The sequence below is a fragment of the Solenopsis invicta genome, chromosome 2 (assembly GCF_016802725.1).
Source record: "Solenopsis invicta isolate M01_SB chromosome 2, UNIL_Sinv_3.0, whole genome shotgun sequence".
In the NCBI taxonomy this organism is placed as follows: domain Eukaryota; kingdom Metazoa; phylum Arthropoda; class Insecta; order Hymenoptera; family Formicidae; genus Solenopsis; species Solenopsis invicta.
Genome location: NC_052665.1, coordinates 9,993,403 through 10,014,842, shown reverse-complemented (window position 1 = coordinate 10,014,842; position 21,440 = coordinate 9,993,403). Strand labels below are relative to the sequence as shown.

The following is a 21,440-nucleotide window of genomic DNA, read 5'->3' as shown; positions in this document are numbered from 1 at the left end:
AAATGAAAAGAAAGTCTCTTGAGGATCAAACCTAAAATGCGCCTACCCCTAAGGGTAGCAGTCAACGTCTAAATGTCGGACGTTATGCCAATAACTTTTTTATCCCTTTTTTCTTTTTTTTTCTCGAAAATGCTTAAATACTGCAACTTATATTACTGTAGTAAATGTTTGAATAAATATTACTAAGCACATATAAAATTTTATTAAAATTGGTAATGCCTGACTGCCGGGTTCTATTGCCGAGCTGATAGTTATTGTATGATTTTAAATAATTGTTAGTATCAGTTATCATTAAATTGATTTTCAATTTAATATAACTAATACTAAAAAGTATTATATCGTAATATTACTATTTCTTGTTCAACTTGGAACTGTGTTTTAAGACCGAAGTTATTCGGCGCGCAGTTTTGTGAATTTGAAAATGTATTAATCACACAATGAATAGATAAATAAATAGATGTTTATTGATCCCTTTAATACAATTAATAATTGGACACATAAAATACGATATTAAAAAATTCATAGATTAAATATTATCTTCTGCGTAAAAACTTGAAACAATTATATTTTCAATATTTTAACAATAACGCTTATTTTTAAAAAAATCTGAAAAATTTGAGGTAAATAATGTTGAAAAGATGTAACAAAACAAAATTAAATCACTTAATTTCACTTAAAAATTGATAATTTTATACTTCTTGAATTTTTTAAAATTCAAACTTATATCTTCAAAAATTTCTAGATATGTATCTTGATGAAAACATCACTGATTTTTTTCATAGTTTTTTTGTGAATCAGAAGAATAGAAAAAAAATATAATTGAATAATTGTGCTTTTATTTGTCACTATCGCAATAGCAAGAATCATAGCGGGTTAAAACTTGGTGAAAATTGTTCTTTTATAGAGAGCCAAAGATTGGCGTATGATAAATCTATTTTGGGGTAAGGGCAGATTTTATATACAAATCTAGCTATACCCTTCAATACTATTTATTTATAGATTATATAAATAATAATTTTAAATTTACGAATATTTATCACAAATATCATGCTACCTGGAACTACTAGATATTTCATAAGTTTTAGACTTGTTTAGAATTATATTGTTCGATGTTTGTTTAGAATTATATTGTTCTTAGGTTGTATCAGGTTGCGAATGGGGGAATATTTTATTGTGGGAAGAAGGCTTAATTACTTTTGAAATATGTAAAAAAAATCGACAGCCGTGTCATGCTAAAGCAATTACACAATTTGAATATACAAATGGAGAGCTTATATCAGTTGGTAAAAATCTTCTTTATACTATTATTGTATATCAATAAGAGAAAGATAAAAAGAAAGAAAAAGAGTAGCAAAAAAGATATTTATTAAAAGAATTACTGCATGTAAAAATAAATTTGTACATGCTGCGTAGTTCTTAAAAACTTTTAATAACTAATTTAAAAATTTTATATAAATTATCGCATAATATTGAAACATTAATTTAGTAAGAAGTTGTCAAACTAGAAATTCAAAGAAGGAAGTTTTTAAATAAAAATTTCTTTCAATCTTTGTCTTTTTACCAAAACGTAGTTAATGATTAAAATTAAGCAAAAAGTTAATCTAAGGGCACGGTGCGATTTTTCTTGCTAGATCGCATGCAAGGCATTTTCCTAATAGCCATGCTAGCGATGCTGCCAGAAATATGACGTATTGCGTGCTACCATGTGTGCTAACGTGCTGATTTTCAATAATAGATCTGATGCTATTTTTCCTGTGAGATTTGCTGCTAGGTAGATAAAGAATTAGGTGAAAATACAGATACCCTTACAGAAATGTAATACTAATAGTATTAAATAGATAATAATTTAAGTAAAATATTATTACTTATTTAAAATATTAAGTATACTGTTAGTACTTTTAATACTAACAATTATTATTACTATCAGTAGTACATTTCTGTAATAAAGGTATTCAATGAAAAGATAATATTTTAGCACATTTGTAATATAATAAATAAAAACTAACTTTAAAAGAAAAATAGAAGAAATAGAAGTTACAAGAAAGCGAAAGTTTGCTGCGATTGCTCTTCTCTTGATAGCAACCAAAGAATAGAACCGGAAAAATAAAAAATACGTGTGAAATCTGACTAGCAGCATTTCTATCACAGCAGTACACAGCGCAGTCTACAAACTACACGTAATAAATCTATCAACAAAACCAACACGAAAAATCGCATCATGTGCCCTTAGCTTTAGAATATGTACACGCGCGCGCGCGTGCACGCACGCACGCACGCACGCACGCACAGGATGTTCGATAATGATTGTCCCCACGTTTTATCATAGGAGCACGCATTTGTAATTTCTAGTACAATAATATGTTAGAAATATATCTCCGTCGGTAAATCATGCTCCTATGGTAAAACGTGGGGACCACCATTATCGAACACTCTGTATACATATTTGTTAAAATATTTTTAATCAATGATTCATAATAAGCCTCCAATTCTATTGTTACAAAATATTTTTAATTGATGGGATTTAAACAGAGAAAAAAATTAAAATTTGAATTATCTTTTATTTCAAGAATCTTTTAAATTTATGTATAATACCAGTAATTAATAGAAAATAATACAGATAAAAGAATTTCAGATAAATATAAATAAAAAAACAAATATAGATAAAAATATTTTTGGCTGCACAAAAATTTGGAATTTGTGAAAGGATTCGAATAATAAATACTTATAAAAGAATGTTTCTTACGATAGGTATGGATGGATGGATTCGAATTTGGTTCTATGAAACTATAGATCAAGCATATTCCCATAATGATGAACGTTTTCTAGAGATTCAGCCTATTTATGAATATCACATTAGTGAGAATGGAGCTAATGGTTCAATGCTAATGTGTATATATAAGCAAGAACCAGACAGTCTAGAAAGTACATTCTGGTATGCTCAAGTAGGTAACAAATTTCCTCTAAATATTTAAAAGTATTGATGCTTAAGTATAAAACGAAGTTATTAATAAATAAATAAATGAATAGAGTGTTTACTATCGGGAAATCTGAATTTTCAAGAAAATTATTTTTTATTTTTAAAAATCACAGATTTTTATTGGTATACAGGGTAATTTTTAGAATTCTACTTTTAAATTTAAATTCTATTTCTTTTTTTCATAAAATTGTTTTTTTGATAGTTTTTTTCTTCATATTGCAAAATGTCGACAGTCAATTAACAATGTGGTACATTCACAGTCATCGATTCTGTCTCTTGAAAAATTTTCCAAACTGAGAAGTCGATATCTTCTTACATACTTACAGTTCATATAATTAACGTAACGACCAAAAAGCTTTAGTCGTTACATCAATCATGAACTACGAGTATGTAGAAAGATGGTGACTTCTCAGTTTAAAAAATTTTATAAGGGACAGAGTTGATGACGCTGGGTGTACATCCATGTACACTCACGGTCATCGATTCTGTCTCTCAGAACAAATTTCACAAAATTATATTAACTGGAAAAAAGTGACGCAAATGATTAAGTCAATTTTCTTCTCCTTGCAATATTCAAAACTTAAATGGCTTTTCTTTGTATGATTAAAGAACATTAAGAAACATTAAATAATATAATTTATTTCAATGCTGCATTTAAAAATGTTTTAAACTTGTTTAGAATTTTTAATAGAATTGCCAGAAAAATTCTCAAGAAAAATTCTCTTTTAAAAAATTTGAGTAAACAATCCTGATAAATAAATTTAAGAAGAAAATTAGAGAAAGAGAGAGAGAGAGAGAGAGAGAGAGAGAGAAAAGGGAGGTACTTATCTTAAAATAATAGTAATAATAATCATAAAATATGTTTATCCTTTTTTTCAGGATGGAAATGGTGGAATTTGGTTAATAGATTTACATACCATGAAAGCAGAATTACCACAAAAAATATTCACATGCCACGCGGGAGCTATAGCTGACATGGATAATGCAACATGGGGCCCCTTTGTAGCTACACTTAGTAAAACAGGACAATTGCATATTTATAATTACCTAGAGAAAAAGTTAATTCTAATGCATAAATTTAACGATAATGGCAGTCAAGTTGTCTGGTTTCCATGCCAGGTAAGTTAACGTTAAAAATTTATTTACCTATTAAAAACGTTCTTTTAAAGTAGAGAAAAAAAAAAGAATTGTGAGATAGGTGTCAGATTGTGAAATACCATAAAATCTAATATAATTTGCGTTCAATTCTAAAAGCAACCATTAAAATTACCTCGTTACAGTCTACATTGTAGGATGGTTAATATTCATTAATCTTTACTGCGTTTTCATAAAAACTGAATTTCAGTTTTGTAAGTAGTAGACGTAGATGTATATTCTTTACGTATTTTGAGAAATATTGTCAGGTTGTATCGTCGCTAGCCATTTGGTTAATCAAATCGAGATCGGTTTTTAGATGATTGAACGTCGGAGCTAATTCTCGGTTGACACCTTTAAAATTATTGAAATTATCGCTATAGACATCAGTCGAAATTCTGCGTCGTGAAACAAATCTTATAAAAGCGACTAATAATAAGAATACGGTAATAGTATAGTCTAAGCCCTGTTGCAAACTCTCATAGGAAAATGATTCAGGTGACCTATATTAAGACCTACATAGAATCTACATATGGAATCTATATAAACCTACATGAGACTATGACGGTCCTATGTGGAACCATTGCAATACTATATAAGACCAACCGGTTTTATAAGTATACGCAGAAATATTTAATGATATACATACATATATGTATATATTAAGAATGTTAAACAGTGTCAGTTTGAAAAACATGCAAGAAAAATATATATATGTTTATGAAAAATTGATCAGTACTTTGCCTCTATAATTAATGTATGTCAAGGTGTCCACTCAACTAAATAGTTACCATATATTTTTTTTCATATATTCGCAAGATTGAAGCAACAGGATCGACACTTGCATGTGCTTTCGAGAGTGGTGTAATTCGTATAATTGCTGTAGCAGTATCAGCAGCTGACGCTACTGATGATATAAAAGGAGATTATGTCCGGCTGATTCAAATTATAAAACCGCACAAAATGGCAATAACCGCAATGTCTCTAAATCCATCATGCCGGTATGGAAAGCATTACCTTAATGAGCAGTATCTTATTGTTAGTGTTTACTTTGGATTAATATTTTCTCTTCTCTCTCCCCCACCTCTCTCTCACTCTCTCTCTTTCTCTTAAAAAAAATTTAAGAAAAATCAAAAACGAGCATCAAATAGGTCTTGTTTTAAAATTATTTATTTATAGTTATAATTAAATTACGGGGACGTTTCGACTTAGTCGTTCTCAACCCATTCTAATAATGTTAAAACGGTGTAATAATCATTAATTTACGATGATAAATATGAAAATTTAAAAGTAGCAAGCCACATCAAAGGTTATATAGACAAACAGAAAATAAAATAAAAATATATGCATAATTGACGGATGAAAACCACAGCCAATCTTAAATAATATAGAAGAGAAAAACAAAACATTTGTCGCTTTTCCGTACCTCAAAAATATATCTCAAAGAGTGTCGAGATTGATCGACAAATCTATATTCAGGTAGGATTCGAACTTCAGTAAACTCAACAAAAACGTAGAAATGCACGAAGATAAAATGAGACCGGCCTCTAAAAATAATTTAGTCCGTAAAGTTTATTATAAAGATGCTATACATATATATATATATATATATATATATATATAGGAGAAAAAAACATTTTTTAAATTAGAATCAATAAACACATAATAAATAATATCAAGTTGGACACATCGAGACATTCTGCGATTACAAATCATATTTTAGAATTCATTTTTTCAATTGAATAAGTATTACAAAATTATTGATTTTGAAACAAATTTCAATCCGTGAAATTTTACTCTCAAAAATTTTAAATAAATTACTAGGCTAATGAGAGCATGGCGCGATAATAATTGCCCAAGTTATTTTTGTTCAATATGCAAATTTTATTTTAAATGTTTTGGCACCATTTTTGGCTATTCTTAGCAAATAAAAAACAAAAAAAATTTAATATTGATTAAAACTTCATAGTAAAGAAATTGTTCAATGTGACCCTATAGTATCCACTCGTTGTAACAGCCTGGTTTAAAAGTCCAGTATCAACTAACAAAACCTAAAATTTAAGAAAAAGAGACAACTCACCAAACTGACCACAGTATTTTACACAATTTTACACAAATTATATTTTTTTATACGTGCCCAATCTCACTTTCAGAGGATGAAACATCTCTTTAAAAAAAATCAATTTTCTTCTTCCAAAGCGTATACCGTCAAAACTATAAGAGACAGAAAACAATGTTCTAATTAAAAGATTTTGTTTATAAAAAAAATAAAAATTTAAAAAAAAGATAAGTAGTAAGAAAAATGTGAAAAATTTTTTTGATTGAAAGTTGAATGGTTTGAAGAGTACTTTATAACGGTGATAAATGAAATCTTTTTAAATTCTTTTACACTTTCCCCACCACTTACCTTTTTTTGAAAACTTTTATTTCTTTTTATAAGCAAAATCCTTCAATTAAAACATTTTTTTTTATCTCTTAAAGTTTTGATGATATTCGCTTCAAACAAAAAAAACCGATTTTTTTAAAAAAGCGTTGTATCCCCTAAGAGATTGAGGACGTATAAAAAATAATTGTGTCCCATATTTGTAGCTGTACTACAACATATTAAAAACTTATCAAAATCGGAGGGGAACACTTCCGTATAGCGTACGGACGGATGTGCGTACCATGCGTTATGAAGTGGTTTTTAATTATTTTGAAAAATAGAAATGTCACAGCATAACTTTATCATATATCATTAAATTTGTAATAAAATAAGCTTTATTTTCTTTATAAAAAAATAAAAATTTTGAAAAAATAAGTAGCGGAAAAAAATATAAAAATTTTTGAAATTTTTTTATTGCTGTATAAAGTACTCTTCAAGCCATTTAACTTTCAATTAGAACATTTTTTTCTATTTTTTATCGTTTCGACGATATACGCTTTGAAAGAAAAAAACCGATTTTTTTCAAAGGCGTTTAACCTTAAAAGTGGATACTTTTTCTCATTACCGAACAAAGAAATAGACACGGAACACTTTATACTTTTGAAACTTGTTTTCGATGGATAATTTCATCTAACATAAATGAATTCCAATTATATACATTTTTTGTTTTGTTATTTTCTATTTATCTGACCTCTGGTGTGGCTTGCTACTTTGAATTTTCATATATATAATCGTAAATCAATGTAACCATTACACTATGTAATTTGAAGTTATAACAATTCAAAGACCAATTGTTGTATAAATTTATTTTCACAAAGTTATAACATTTCAGACTGTGTATAATTCTTTTTGTCTTTTTCATAGTTATAAAAATAATTTTTTACATGTAAGAAAAAATATTTCAGCTTACTGGTAACTGGTAGTGATGATTCAACAGTATTTAGTTTCGTTATAACGGTGTCCGAAAACTTTCCTGTTATTATGCCAATTGGCTTCGTCAAAGTACCTTCGGGAGTCACGTGTCTCACATGGAAAACACAATGTGTAAACAATATATTACAATTTATACCGGATGTATATTCGCTATCGCTTTTAATTTAAATTTATTTATAGGAAACAACGTTATTAATTGGATGTATGCAAGGTGATTGTGTAGAAGTTGTTTTGCCAAGGACACCTCAACCATATACTACCGCTTCGTACGAACTCGTTCAATGTCGACCAAAAGCGTTTAAATTCCATTCTGTAAAATCTGCTATTCAAAGAGAATTAATACGCCTACGTCGAGAGGAAAAAAGTAAGGAGAAGATAGAGACAAAACGTCAAGAACTAGAGCGATTAATAGCAGAAAGTCCCGGACTAGAAATTAACGAAGAAACATTTCTTGGTTAACACATTTCTTATTATTATACTGCGTTCAGAAATACGAGTGCCCTCGATAAGTCTACTCTGTAAAGCCTGCCGCAGACGATACGTTTTTTCTTACGTGATTGCTTACGTGCTCCTATACTGGCAGTCTTACGTGCTCCCGTACTGGAAATGGGTAGCTTACGGACTACGCTACTGGATTTTCGTAATAGATCATGTCCTATTTTTCTTACGTGATTCTGTACTGGTTTATTGTGAAAGCCAATCAGGACGCAGTCTTATAGGTTATACTGGGTTATACCAGGTTATACTGTCGAAGTGTTGTCAAAGTTCAAACGTGAATTCACTTCGCAAACATGATGTCGTGCAGAAATGAAAAGACTTCAAAATAGTCCAAAGAAAGTATTTTATGTTTAATAGAAGCCTACTAATAGGAACTATGTTTATATGCGATAAACACACCAAATTACCATAATAAACACATTAAAAGTGAGGCATTAAAGAATGTATTTACTGTCGACTCCATAAACGTCGGCGATATTTATTTCGTTGTTGCAATTTTTCAATAATTAAAAATAATGCAATAGCAATTTTACGACAATGTACAATTGTTGCAATAATTTCATCCTTCTCATCTATCTCATCCATATTTAAGCGTGCCGTTTCTATGAAACAAATTTCAGTTGCTCAGCCCGTACAAAAACTCGCACTGTGTGAAGTCACGGCCAGTAGCACTGCCAGTACCATTGCCCGTACGGTAGCAAGTAAGAAAATCCAATTAGAAATCCAGTAAGAAAAAACGTATCGTCTGCGGCAGGCTTAACTTAGCAACAATTCGGTATCGTTACAACGTCGTTGCGCAGATATTGTACATGGTAGAAAAGTTGCACAACGACATTGTAGCAATAACGAATTGTCTTTAAAGAGTTACTGAATAGGCCTACAGGTACAGTCTATACAGTAACGCAATTCTCTGTTGGCACTTTTGATATTGGTGTTTAGGGAGAAATTTAGATGGCGTACTAGGCAACTTACTTATTTCGCGTTTGCGCACTCCGTATTGACCAACACCAACATCAAAAATGCCGACAGTGAGTTGCGTTACTGTGTATACTGTGGCTAGGTCAAGAACAAATAAATTTTTTTTAACGCCTTATGTTTGATTTCAGAATCTAATAGCTGGTATCAAGAGTTTTTCAAAACTCTATAATAAAGTTATTTTTTCTTAAGTACTTTCCGAGTTATGAAGTTTAACAGTTCTAAAGCCCGAGTGAAAACTGTAGGATCGTTTTTGTCAATCTGGAACAATTTTTGATATTCTCAGAATAAAGTATGCTATATTGATTGGTAACTATGTGGTGGACATAAATATATGGACAACACGTTAATATCAAATGGATATCTTTCATAGTTATTAGATGGATATATGGACAACATGTGAATAATTCAATGAATATCTTCCGTAGCTATTCAATGGACATGGATATGTGGATAGCATATGGATATCCAATGGTTATCCTCCGTAGATATTCAATGGATGTAAATATGTGGACATGTGGATATTTAGTAGATACCCTGCTGCAAATTCCAATAGGCAAAGAATCTAGGTGTTCTATAAGACCTACACGGTCCTATATGGTTCTACATGGGTCCATTCTACGTAGGACATAATAGTCTCATATAGTATTGTAGTGATTCCATATAAGATTGTAATGGTCCCATGTAGAACCGTGTAAGACCAATGTAAAACCGTAATTGACCCATGTAGGAATTTGAGGGAAAGTATCTTTTGTAGATATTTAATGGATATGGATATATGGACAAGTTATTAGATATCTACTACATGGGCTAAAAAATCCCAGGATTTTTAATAAAAACAAGCGTTTTTTGGGCAAAGTTATATTTATTCCTCAACATAGTTGTCTTCGAATGCGATACACTTGGTATAGCAATTTTCTAACATTTTGATTAACTTTCTATACGAAACGTCCAAGCCTTCAAAATACGCCTCGGTTTCCGCGATGACTTCCTCATTCGATGTGAATCTCTTTCCCTGGAGCCACCGCTCGAGGTTTGGGAACAAATAATATTCGCCGGGGGCCAAGTCTGGAGAATACGGCAAGTGAGCGACCAATTCGAATCATAATTGGTTCAATTTGGCCATCGCTTTTAAGGATGTGTATGACGGTGCGTTATCGTGATGGTACAGAACTTTTTTCTTCGCCATAGGGGGCCATTTTTTCTTTATTCCATCGTTCAGTTTGTCCAATAACGCTGCCTAATACTCTCCCGTAACTGTTCTTCCCTTCTGCAAGTAATCGATGAAGATGCTATGCGCATCCCAAAAAACGAGGCCAAAACCTTCCCGGTCGAGCGTTGGTCTTTTGGCCGCTTTGGTCGGCTTTCGTGGCTTTTCAGCCATTCTGCAAACTGCCTCCTGGACTCAGACGTATGGTAATGGATCCATGTTTCATCCATCGTCACAAAACGTCGAAAAAAGTCCGCTCGATTACGTTACAACAACGCCAAATCGGCCGTTGAATCATCAACGCGTTGCTGACGGTCAACAAACGCGGCACCCATCGCGCAGATAGCTTTTTCATATCCAAAACATCGTGCAAAATGTATTCCATCCGTTCTTTTGAGATGCCAACGGCCTCAGCTAACTCGCGCAATTTCACTTTACAATCACGCAAAACGATTCGATGCACTTGCTCTACGATTTCCGAACTCGTAGCCTCTTTTGGTCTTCCAGAGCGAGGTGCGTCTTCGGTGCTTGTGCGACCCATTTTAAATTCACTAAACCAACGATAAACTGTTGTTCTCGAAGGAGCAGATGTGGGATAACATTTCTTCAACCATTTCATTGATTGTTCAGGAGTTTTTCCCATCAAAAAACAATGTTTGATCAATATGCGATATTCCTGTTTTTCCATTTTTTTTTACGAAGGTAAAAGTAGCGACACTTAAACGATTGTAGCTTGTAAACAAATGAACGAAATGTCATGAAACTTCACACATAAACTAGTGACAGATAAACCTCTCGAAATAAATCATGTTCATTTTCTAGTGGCGGCACCTACTGAAAAATCCCGAGACTTTTCAGCCCATGTAGTACTAAATATCCATAATAGATATGAATATTTTATAGATACGTAGATATTCATTAAATATCTACTGTATGAATATACCCACATTCTCTTGCTTTAATTTTCAATATGTTATATAGCGTTTTGAAAAACTCTGAAGGTAAACTACAAAAATATGCAATAAAAAATAGGGGCTTTTATTTAAGAAATTGAAAGTAACCTTCACGTAATCTTGAAACAATTACCTAAAGTCAAACCAGTAACACCTTCTTATGTTTCCATTAAAATCGTAAAACTTTTGTTTAAAACATTTTTCCAAAAAATTTCTTTTCAAAATATTCGCGTGTATTAAATAAAACTATATATATTATTGTTTTAAAAATATAAAACAACAAAATAGCAAACAAAATTTTTTAAATTATTAAAATTTAAAGTTTTTTCCCCAGAAAGTATATTATTCTAATTTTATTATTCAATTTAAAATAGTAACAGCAGAGTCACAATAAAATTAATAAAAAATTAAATATTTCAACAGCTATAGAAGAACAAGAGCCATTGCCGGAAGTCTACACACCAAAAACAGCAAATAAGGTATTGATAGCGCAGTATATCAGTCATGATATTATTTGGTTGTTAATGGGGGGATTTGATGCGGGATATATCTATGAATATCCAAGTCCGCAAATTATCGAAACTATTGAAGAAAAGCCGATTAAAAGTACCGTGATATACGATGCGGACGACGTAGAAATACGAAGTTGTCTTTTCTAGTAAGCGCGAATAAAACTATTTATTATTCGTAGGACCAAATGCACCAATCAATAAACAAATAAAAACAATTCAATATAATTAGAAAGTGATGTTTTAATCGGATCTGTATAAAAGTTAGATCCAAAAAATATATAAGGGAAACCCGAAGCTATTCGGAACACTTTTTTCTTTTGCGTTTTCTGAATCTTGTATTCATTAAAAAATAAAGTTGGTTTAAAAGGTTGAACCTTTTCTTTCACAATGCCCTTATAGATAAGAGACGGAAATGTATTTGCTTTGAACTACAAATAAAAATATCGACCAGAACCAAGTGTTTTGAATAGCCCCGAGCCCGGGGCAATTCGAAGCTAGTCCGGGAATATTCTGAAATTTATGTTTTAAAATAAAAAAATGTAAAAAACTATTATTAAGACTTTGTTTTATTCAAAAACGGATATATAGTATTATAAAAAAATGTTACAATAAAAGAATACAAACGCACAATAGAAAATTTTATTGCTTTAGTGTTTTCGGAACAAGTCAGGGACTATTCGTATTTCGTGTAATTACATCTGTTAAGTATTAAAATGAATATTTTGGTACATAGAACGCGAATATGAAAGAAAAAATCGTCCAAACGACGATTCGACGTTTGGTGTTTCGAATAGCCCCAACGTCAACTGTACGCATTATTGCGTATAATTTACAAAAATAAACATCACACAGCAAAAAGTAAACACGAAATGTTTTAAATACTTTTAACTGGACACGATACATTCAAAGTTTTCAAAAAAAATTTTATGTATCTTACTTAAATTTCAAAGAAATACTGACTATCAGAAATTACTTCGATTGTCGCAACACATTTTTCACTGCTACTACTTCAATATGATGCCGTTGCAACAAACTTTGTTAGCAGCGTCATTACATTAAGGCGCGTTTATAGTATTTAAAATAAATTTTTAACATGTACCTATAAAAAAATATTTCCATTTTTTAAATTGCCTCGTCTTTCGAATAGCCCCGGTTTCCCTACTCTTATTCAATTAATTTGTAATTTATTATTTGGAAGTCTTATAATTTTAATATTTTTTCTTAATTCTTTCAACTCCTAGTTAATTTTATTTAACAAAAATTTTTTCTTTATTTATTATTGTTGCTTCTTGTGTAAAAATCGTATTTGAATTTTTTCATAATTTTCTTATTAACAATTTTAGAGAAATTAAAATGTTATTGTAGTTGTTGTATTGCTGTTATTCAAATATCAATTTATTTAACGTCTGGATGAAGTTAAAGATTGTTATCTTAATGATGGATGCAAAAGAGTACAGACTCGTTTAATTATTAGTGATTGTTTTTGATTGGCTTAGTAATTTTACTAGCATAAACTATATTTGTCGCACTAATAATTTTGTACTCAAACGGCATATTATTGTCTGTTCAACTTATGTTACCGTTAGCAAGGAAAAGAAGTACTTGTTCCTGGCAATGGAGCATGGACAAATACGGGTTTGCAGATGGAAACCCGAAAATTATACAGATCTTTCGGATTACTGGATACTTCCGATGCACGATAATTGTAATGGCTATATCCCAAAGATGGTTCTCAGTCATAATCAAAAGATGTTATTTACATGTGGATACGACGGAAATTTATTTTCTTACGAGATAAACGATGACACGCCATTCGAAGAAATTGAATTTGAAAAAACCAAAGGAACCTTGTCCTTGGTATTTACATTTTTATTAATTAGATTTCAAAATCCTGTTAATTTGAAGTTAGCGTACCATAATAAAAGAATTTTAATACATTCTAATAAAACTTTGATGAGGGTTCAACAACGTTTTGTTAAATTTTATATCCATTTTAGAACATTTTAACCAGTAATTTCGTTAAAATTTTATCAAAAATTGCCTTAATTTCATTAAAATGTCGTTAATTATATTTAGTAATATTTCATCAAATTTAATAAAACGACAATTTTATCGAAACTTTATCATCAAAATGTTGTTAAAATTTTTTTAACAAACTAGTTTAATTTTCTAACATAAAATCTGATAAATTCTTAATGTGATGATACAGCCGCACACTAGTATTGAAGATATCGAAGAAATTGATCATAAAAGTTTGGAAGAGATGATTCAACAAGCTGAATACGACAGAATCGCAACTGCAGTGAAGCAGAATAAATATCGGACATTGGAGATATTACTCAAATTAAGCGAAGAATATAGCAAGATTGTGGAAAGGTTTAAACAATGTCAAACATACATAATTGAAAAATTTACTACAAAAACCAAAGTTTAAATAAGTCTAAACGTTAAATTTTTAAGAAACAAGAAAGTTTTTATTTTTAAGGGGATCTTATAGTTTATCTTGTTTTATCGATTAAATGCAATAATTTTGTGACAACTTTTCGTGTATTTATTACTTTTATAGATTTAGACATCCTATTACCAGAATCAAAGTATATGCATTAATACATGTTTGCATCTTAAGTATGTGTGTAATGTGTGTGTGCGTGCGCGCGTGCGTGCGTGTGTGCGTGTGTGTGTATATTTCAACATAGAACAAATAATTTTGTTTCACTCACCGACACAATACGCAGCAGCAGAGTTATAACTACGTCGCGGCTATGTTGATTTGTAAAATACAAATACACGATTCAAATAGCGACATTCAAAATAATTAGTACTCCAGAGGACAGTTGTGTGTATAAAATAATTACAAACGATTCCGAAAGTAACAGATAAAATTATAAATAGCAGACAATTCACCTCTTAGGATTGCTCCGCCAACGCCCGATGCCGTCTTGAACCTCCTCTTTCTCTTCTCTTCTTCCTTCGTAGCAGGTTTTCCGTCGCATGACACAAATTCGCGAAAACACCGATTAATTACTCATGACGATAAGGAATAAACGATCGCGCGGTACTTCGTACAGCACTCCCGACGTTCACGTCACAATCACAAAGTATTATACTTTATTATTAGAAATTAATTAAGTTAGAAGTTAATAAATCGTTATTTAAAAGTTACTTTTTCCGGATATATAATAGATATAAGAACAAAGTTAGACTTTGATTAATATTTTGATAACCAATTTAAAATTAAAATAAAATCCATCTGAATTTATTTTATGAGTGTGTTTACGCGCGCATGCAAGTGTATGTGTGTCACTTTTTTCAAAGTTTATATTTACTATTTATATTATATTTATATTTTCTGTTTTCCATTTGATTCTTGCAGGAATATAATTGCTTACGATGTAACATTACGTAATATAATTTTAATGATTTGGTGTGATAACACAGATTTTAGAAAATGGACTTGTTTCATTTTTGTAGAAAACTTTTCAATTGTTAAACAACTTTAAATAAAAAATTTTATTAATTCATATTTTAATACAATTAGGAATAACGCCCTGCCAAAATCTCATCAAATAAGTTACAAAGAATTGGAGTTGGATCCTAGAATTACAGCTGATCTGAATAAAGAACTGGATGTGGAAATGGCTACGGTACGCGAAAAATTGGCATTTAAAGTGGAGAAAAGCGAACTTGGATTGCAAAAGCTCGTAGAATATTTTGTCCAACCTATTACATGTTTACCATTTGTCGTCTGCAAAATATTGTAAGTAAAAAACGTTTTAAAAATGTAAACTGGTAAAAAACATTATCTTATACAAATTTTAAGAATTTTAAATTTATACTTTAAATTTTTTAAAAAATATTTTAAACGTCTTTAAATTTTCTAAATTTTTTTCGAAAATTAAAAAAAGATATTTTTTTACTATTTTAAAATTTATATAAGATTCTTAAAAAAATGTAAGTTTTTATATAAAATTCATACAAAAAACTAAAAAATTTTTTAAAAAGTAATAAAATTATAATTATATACAATGTGTGAAAAATTCTATACAAATATTATGAAAAAATATTATGTAAAAAATAAAAAAAAAATTTTCAACAAAAATATGAAAATATGATCTCTGATATTTGTATGCAGGAAATCAGATAATATTGTATATTCTTTACGCCAACACATCTTGGACATTGATACTTCGCACCATATCAATATGACGAAATATATACATGTGTTCGAGAAAAAAGAGAATGGAAATAGGTAATTCATATGCTTGAATAAATGTTTATTGTGAGCAACTCGTATGTCTTTGTCTTTATAATGTCTTTACACTAGTATAACGGATGACAAAATGCAACATTATGAAGAAGAGCAACAAAAAGAAGGTAAAGTGAAAATGGGCGAAGAAATTAAGGTGGCAGAAACGAGACCAATCGAAGATTTCTTAAAAGACTTGAATTATGAAAATGTATTAGATAGCAGCCTAGGAATTCAATTGAATCAAATGTTGCGCAAATATATATTGAGAAAGGCAAAATTGGAACAACGCGAAAAAGAAGTTAGTATAAAATAAATGCAGTATAGAATAAATACTAGAATAAAATTAAGTGTTCTTGCTATTATAATAATATTATAATAATATATTATTATTTAATCAATTTATTTTATTCAGTGGAAAGTTATACATGATGAAAAACCAGATATATCTGTCAGTCATACGCATGATATATTCGCCATTGACGAAGCAAAAAAAGCTATTGGCGATTATAAATTAAAGACATCTTCCACTTTCAACTTGTCGGAAGAACGAGATACTCTCTCTTCGAAATATGAAGAACTACTAAATTGCCGAAAAAAGGTTTGCATAGCTTGAAAAAATTTTAATAAAATTTTAATAAATTTAAAGGTAATTGTTCAGAATACCTCACCTCCGATTTTGACGAAATTAGGCTCATTCGACGCGTTTTCACTCAAAATGAACGAATCTGGCAGAAAAAAGTGTCGGACTGCCCCTTAGAACATATAGACATGGAAGCAGAATAACAGACTAAAATGTGTCTGGAGAAAGTGAGAAAAAAAATCATAGTTGCCTCTCTCTTGTAACTGCTCGAAAATACGCATGCGCGCCAATTTGACGCATACAAGCATCGTATCTGTAGATGTAGATATATGTAGATATTTTTGTCTTTTTTACTACATAAAATGCAATATAAGCCCATTGTTTAACTTTTGACAGTTCGCGAAAGAGTACGTTTAACAACTTTGGAACCTTAAAGAATCCTAACCTATTTTCATGGATAAAACCGGCCAAGCAAACGTAAGCTACACATGCGCACTGTTGAGCAGTTACTCACAAGAGAGAGAGGCAACTATAATTTTTTTTCTCACTTTCTCTAAACATATTTTTCTTTCGAGAACAATAGGCATTCTCCTTCCATGTCTATAAGTTCTAAGGGCTGCCCTACGAACCGAAATATCAATTGATGCGATTGTACAGGTTAGAGAATTTAACCTATCATCTCGCCGTAATGTAACGGGCATGCGCTGTGGTCACGTTAGCACGCACACACGCGCGCGCGGGCGCGCGCGCGCACACACACACACACACACACCGTGGCGGGGGGAGGGGGAACAAGTTCTCTAACCTGTACAATCGCCAACTTTAACGATTGATATCTCAGTTCGCAGGACAGTCCGACACTTTTTTCTTTCAGATTCGTCCATTTCAAGTGAAAACGCGTCAAATGAGCCTAATTCCGTCAAAATCAGAGGTGAGGTATTCTGAACAATTACTAATATTTTATATATAAATACTTGAATTTAATTTACACTTATATTTATTTAATTACATAATTTATTTTATTTTTTTTACCAAAAATTCTATTATTTACAAAATTTTTTTGATGATATTTGTAGCTTTATTATCAGCAAGAAGCTTTCAACACAAAGTTGAAAGCTGTAAGAACTGAAAAGGAACACTTGCACACAGAAGTTTTACATTTAATAAAATCTCTCAAAAATATTCATGCCGAAATACCATTGGAAAGCGTGAAACCTTTGCCGGTTATACCTGTGTTAAATGTTAATATGGAATTTCCTGAAAGAAAAGTAATGGTACGTATATTACCCCAATGAAACAAGTATATTCTTAGAATATTTTAAAACTATCATAACACTACGTATATGGAATGTGTTACGAATATTAGTAAACAGTTTATTAATATTTGTAACACATTCCATATACATACTATGATATGCTTCACATTCTGAGCAAGTTTCTGTTTGCACCCTACAGTGATTTGAAGTATATAATATCTATAATATCTATAATATTATACAGAATCTTTATAGTATTTTCTCAGGAAAAATATATTTTTGTAGCATTTTAGAAAACATTTTTGCAATAAAAAAAGATTTCTCTCTCATTGTAAGAAATTTTTTTTTTTGGAAATTTTCAAGTGGTCACCTATCCAAGTCTGACTAAACAACCTTGATTTCTGCGATTGTTGAGAACTGCATTCCTGATCCTTAGTGATGATTTGTGATATATATATATATATATATATATATATATATATATACACATACACACACACACACACACATACACACACACGCACGCGCACACACACACACACACACACACACACACACATATATATATACATAAAATTAAAACATATTATTTATATAAAAAATTATACTTTCTTTTATTGATTTTCACAAATATAGAATAGCATCTAGAATAAGAATACAACTAGAAAAAGTCAATATAATACAATAATTAAATTAAATATAACAAAATTTTTATTAAAAAATAAGTATAAGTTTGTAAATGTATTTGTAATATTTTCAGCATATTTTGGCAACATAATATTCTGTGAAGAAAAATAATATTTTATAAAGATGTTATACTAATATTCTGAGCATATCCTGACATACGAAAAATAATATTTCATAAAGATATAAAAATATTCTACCATATTATAGCATGTTATTTGTACATTCCACATGAAAACAGAATATTCCTATGATATCATGTTCCGTTAAAACTTTGTCATTTATAATAATAGTTATAACCATAATAGTAAATAATCACTTTATTAATAAAATAAAAAAATGTTAATGTTTAATTTATATTATATAAGAATATGCTTTTTATTTAATATACACATAGATCGAAGAACATACACTGAAAGCAGATAAGCAGAGACGAACAACGATAATATTATCGGAGCAGACACCCGTTTGCCCAGACGAAGAATATGAAGTGTTGCTCTTAGATGAAAAATTTCTGGAAAACGTGAAAACTTCAAACGGATTGTTTGCATTATTCTCTATTGCGGAAAAGAAGATGAAGATCCAACCCATAGTTCAAGATAATATGAAGTTACTTCATTTAAGAGATGACGTCGAAAGTCCGTGGGAACGACAAATGAAGTCTTCTCGTATGCTACGCAAAATATATGAACAGGATTGCATATTAAGACATATACAAATCAGTTGTGAAAATTTAGACATAAAGTTGGACAAATTGGAACGCGATAGATTGGATATAGTTGCCGAGAATGTCAATCTTAATTTATTCTTATTGACGCTCCGTCAAGAATATATTATTTTGAAGGAGTTTGAGACAATGGAAAATGTATTACATGACCAAGTTAATCGTAGATCAGAAGAGGTTGCAGCAGTGATGCAGAAAGTTAGTTGCATTATGTTTATTAACATTTTCTTTGCTAGCAATTAGAAAGAATATAACGCATATGCACAAAAAGAACAATTTTGCTGAAGTACATAAAAATTAGTCCAAATACAATTTGAATATAATTATATTGAATGATCGTACATTTCGTTTTCAAAATTTGGTACTTTTGCTGTGATAGCGTGATGACAATGTAATATAACGTTTTTTATTAATTTGATAAAAAAATAACGAATCGTTACTTTCCAAGTAACGGTAACGCGTTACTTTTTTAAGGTAACGTTCCAACCCTGCTACCTATTTACCAAAATAATTTACACGTATAAAACAAAATCTCCAAAATTAAAATATCATTCATACTTATATGTATACTAAAACATGATAGAATTATATACATTTTTTCTTATTTAATTCTATTTTCAAGTAGGATTTTTTAAGCAGAGTATAAAACTCGAAAAAAAATTTTTCATACATAATCATATCTAATTATATGTATATAATTATATACCAAATATGCTCACATATATTAAAATATATATAATTATATATAATTAAGTATATATATGGATATATTTCATATATAATTATATATAAAAAATTTTTTCCCAGAAAGAAATATACAAGACCGAAATTTAAAATTGAAATTTTCTATAATTATTGTAAATACTCGCAATAATTTACGCTGTTATATGCATTAGTTCTTGTAGGCTTTTATAAACATATTTTAATGTAATTTAATTTAGAACTTTATTTACTTATAGAATTTTTGACGTTTTCAGATACAGACGGCAACCGACAAAGTAGACGTTAAAGTCAAGGAAATTACAAGATTACATAATCAAATTAAAGATATCTCTTCCGAGTACATGCGTCGAATAAATGACAACAAGTTCCGTAATTTTCTATGTCGAATATTTAGGAAGAAATATAAAGAAGTGAAAGAAGAAGATGGTAATAAGAGCATTTCAAAAAGATTGCTTAATTAAAAAAAATTTATCATTATCGATAGGCGAAGTATTCGACAATAGGTGTGAGAGAAAATTTAAAAAATAATTCTAGATAATAAAACAAGATAAAGTTAAAAATAACAAAATTGTGATTAAGATTTTATTTTTTAATTACAAATATGCAAATATTTACGTGCATTAGGCATTTTCTATATGAATATTGATTATTTAAATATTTAGAATTACAAAACTAAGAATAACAAAATTTTAGCGGAAGCTTGATTTTTTAATGAATGCTCAAATATTTACGTTACCTTAGATACTTTTTATGTGAATAACGCATATACGCTTTAAACGTTTATAATAAAAAAAAACCTTAAACACCAATGTTGTCATTCTTCACTCTAATATTTTTCGTTTGGTCATGCCTTACATACAACATGTACTACTGATGCAATAAAAAAGTATTAAGCAAAAACTATTCGACAAGATTTCGCTGTTTCAACCAATTAAATAAAATCGTAAAAGTACATAAAGATAGCATCCTGTGCACTGAAAATAACTACATTATTTATAGATTGACGTGCAAAAATTGTGATGTTACTTATGTTGGTCAATCAGACAACTTAAGACGCGAATCAGAGAACACCGAAATAATATTAAATTAGATCTTGATAAACATTCGGTTGTTTCTGATCACATAATTCAATGTGATCATGATTTTTGATTGGGAACATGTAACGATTTTGGACAGGGAAGCTAATTATCAAAAACTACTTGTTTCCGAAATGATACACATTAAAGAACAAAAGAATTGTATTAACTTCATGAAAGATACAGAGTTATTAGATAAAGCATATCTCAATATCCTCGAAAAGCTTTTAGAATAAGAGCAATGAACTCTCAGTGAATAAACCTTCTTGGAAGTCAATCACATAAACACATCTATAAAATAATGAAATAGATATTCAAAACTTTAGTCCTTTAAATCTCATTTTGGAAACAAGTTGACAATAGTATGTTCCACTAGGACCGAAAGCATTGACCATAACAAAAATCTTAACTAAATGGCATGATGGTTTTTTACGTAAGTTTAAACTATTTTAGAGTCCACATTATTTATTTGTTACTTCAACAAGTTTGTTTTATTTAGAATACTGCTCAATAAGAATTCTATAAGTTACG

At 29.9% G+C, this 21,440-nt stretch overlaps 1 protein-coding gene across 4 annotated transcripts in view; it reads left to right on the top strand.

The window, feature by feature from the left end:
- Positions 1 to 21,440, top strand: part of LOC105200912 (cilia- and flagella-associated protein 44) — a 44,437-nt gene that overhangs the window by 19,525 nt on the left and 3,472 nt on the right. For 3 of the 4 annotated variants that reach the window (XM_039459725.1, XM_026138484.2, XM_039459726.1), the window contains exons 5-20: positions 1,139 to 1,283; positions 2,749 to 2,942; positions 3,857 to 4,096; positions 4,931 to 5,112; positions 7,442 to 7,580; positions 7,650 to 7,923; positions 11,529 to 11,763; positions 13,204 to 13,474; positions 13,827 to 13,993; positions 15,156 to 15,374; positions 15,750 to 15,866; positions 15,942 to 16,164; positions 16,279 to 16,464; positions 17,523 to 17,720; positions 18,784 to 19,308; positions 20,088 to 20,259. In XM_039459725.1, the coding sequence (XP_039315659.1) occupies positions 1,139 to 1,283; positions 2,749 to 2,942; positions 3,857 to 4,096; positions 4,931 to 5,112; positions 7,442 to 7,580; positions 7,650 to 7,923; positions 11,529 to 11,763; positions 13,204 to 13,474; positions 13,827 to 13,993; positions 15,156 to 15,374; positions 15,750 to 15,866; positions 15,942 to 16,164; positions 16,279 to 16,464; positions 17,523 to 17,720; positions 18,784 to 19,308; positions 20,088 to 20,259 (3,487 nt within the window). The remainder of the gene's footprint in view (positions 1 to 1,138; positions 1,284 to 2,748; positions 2,943 to 3,856; positions 4,097 to 4,930; positions 5,113 to 7,441; positions 7,581 to 7,649; positions 7,924 to 11,528; positions 11,764 to 13,203; positions 13,475 to 13,826; positions 13,994 to 15,155; positions 15,375 to 15,749; positions 15,867 to 15,941; positions 16,165 to 16,278; positions 16,465 to 17,522; positions 17,721 to 18,783; positions 19,309 to 20,087; positions 20,260 to 21,440) is intronic. The other variant, XM_039459727.1, reaches the window with a different exon arrangement.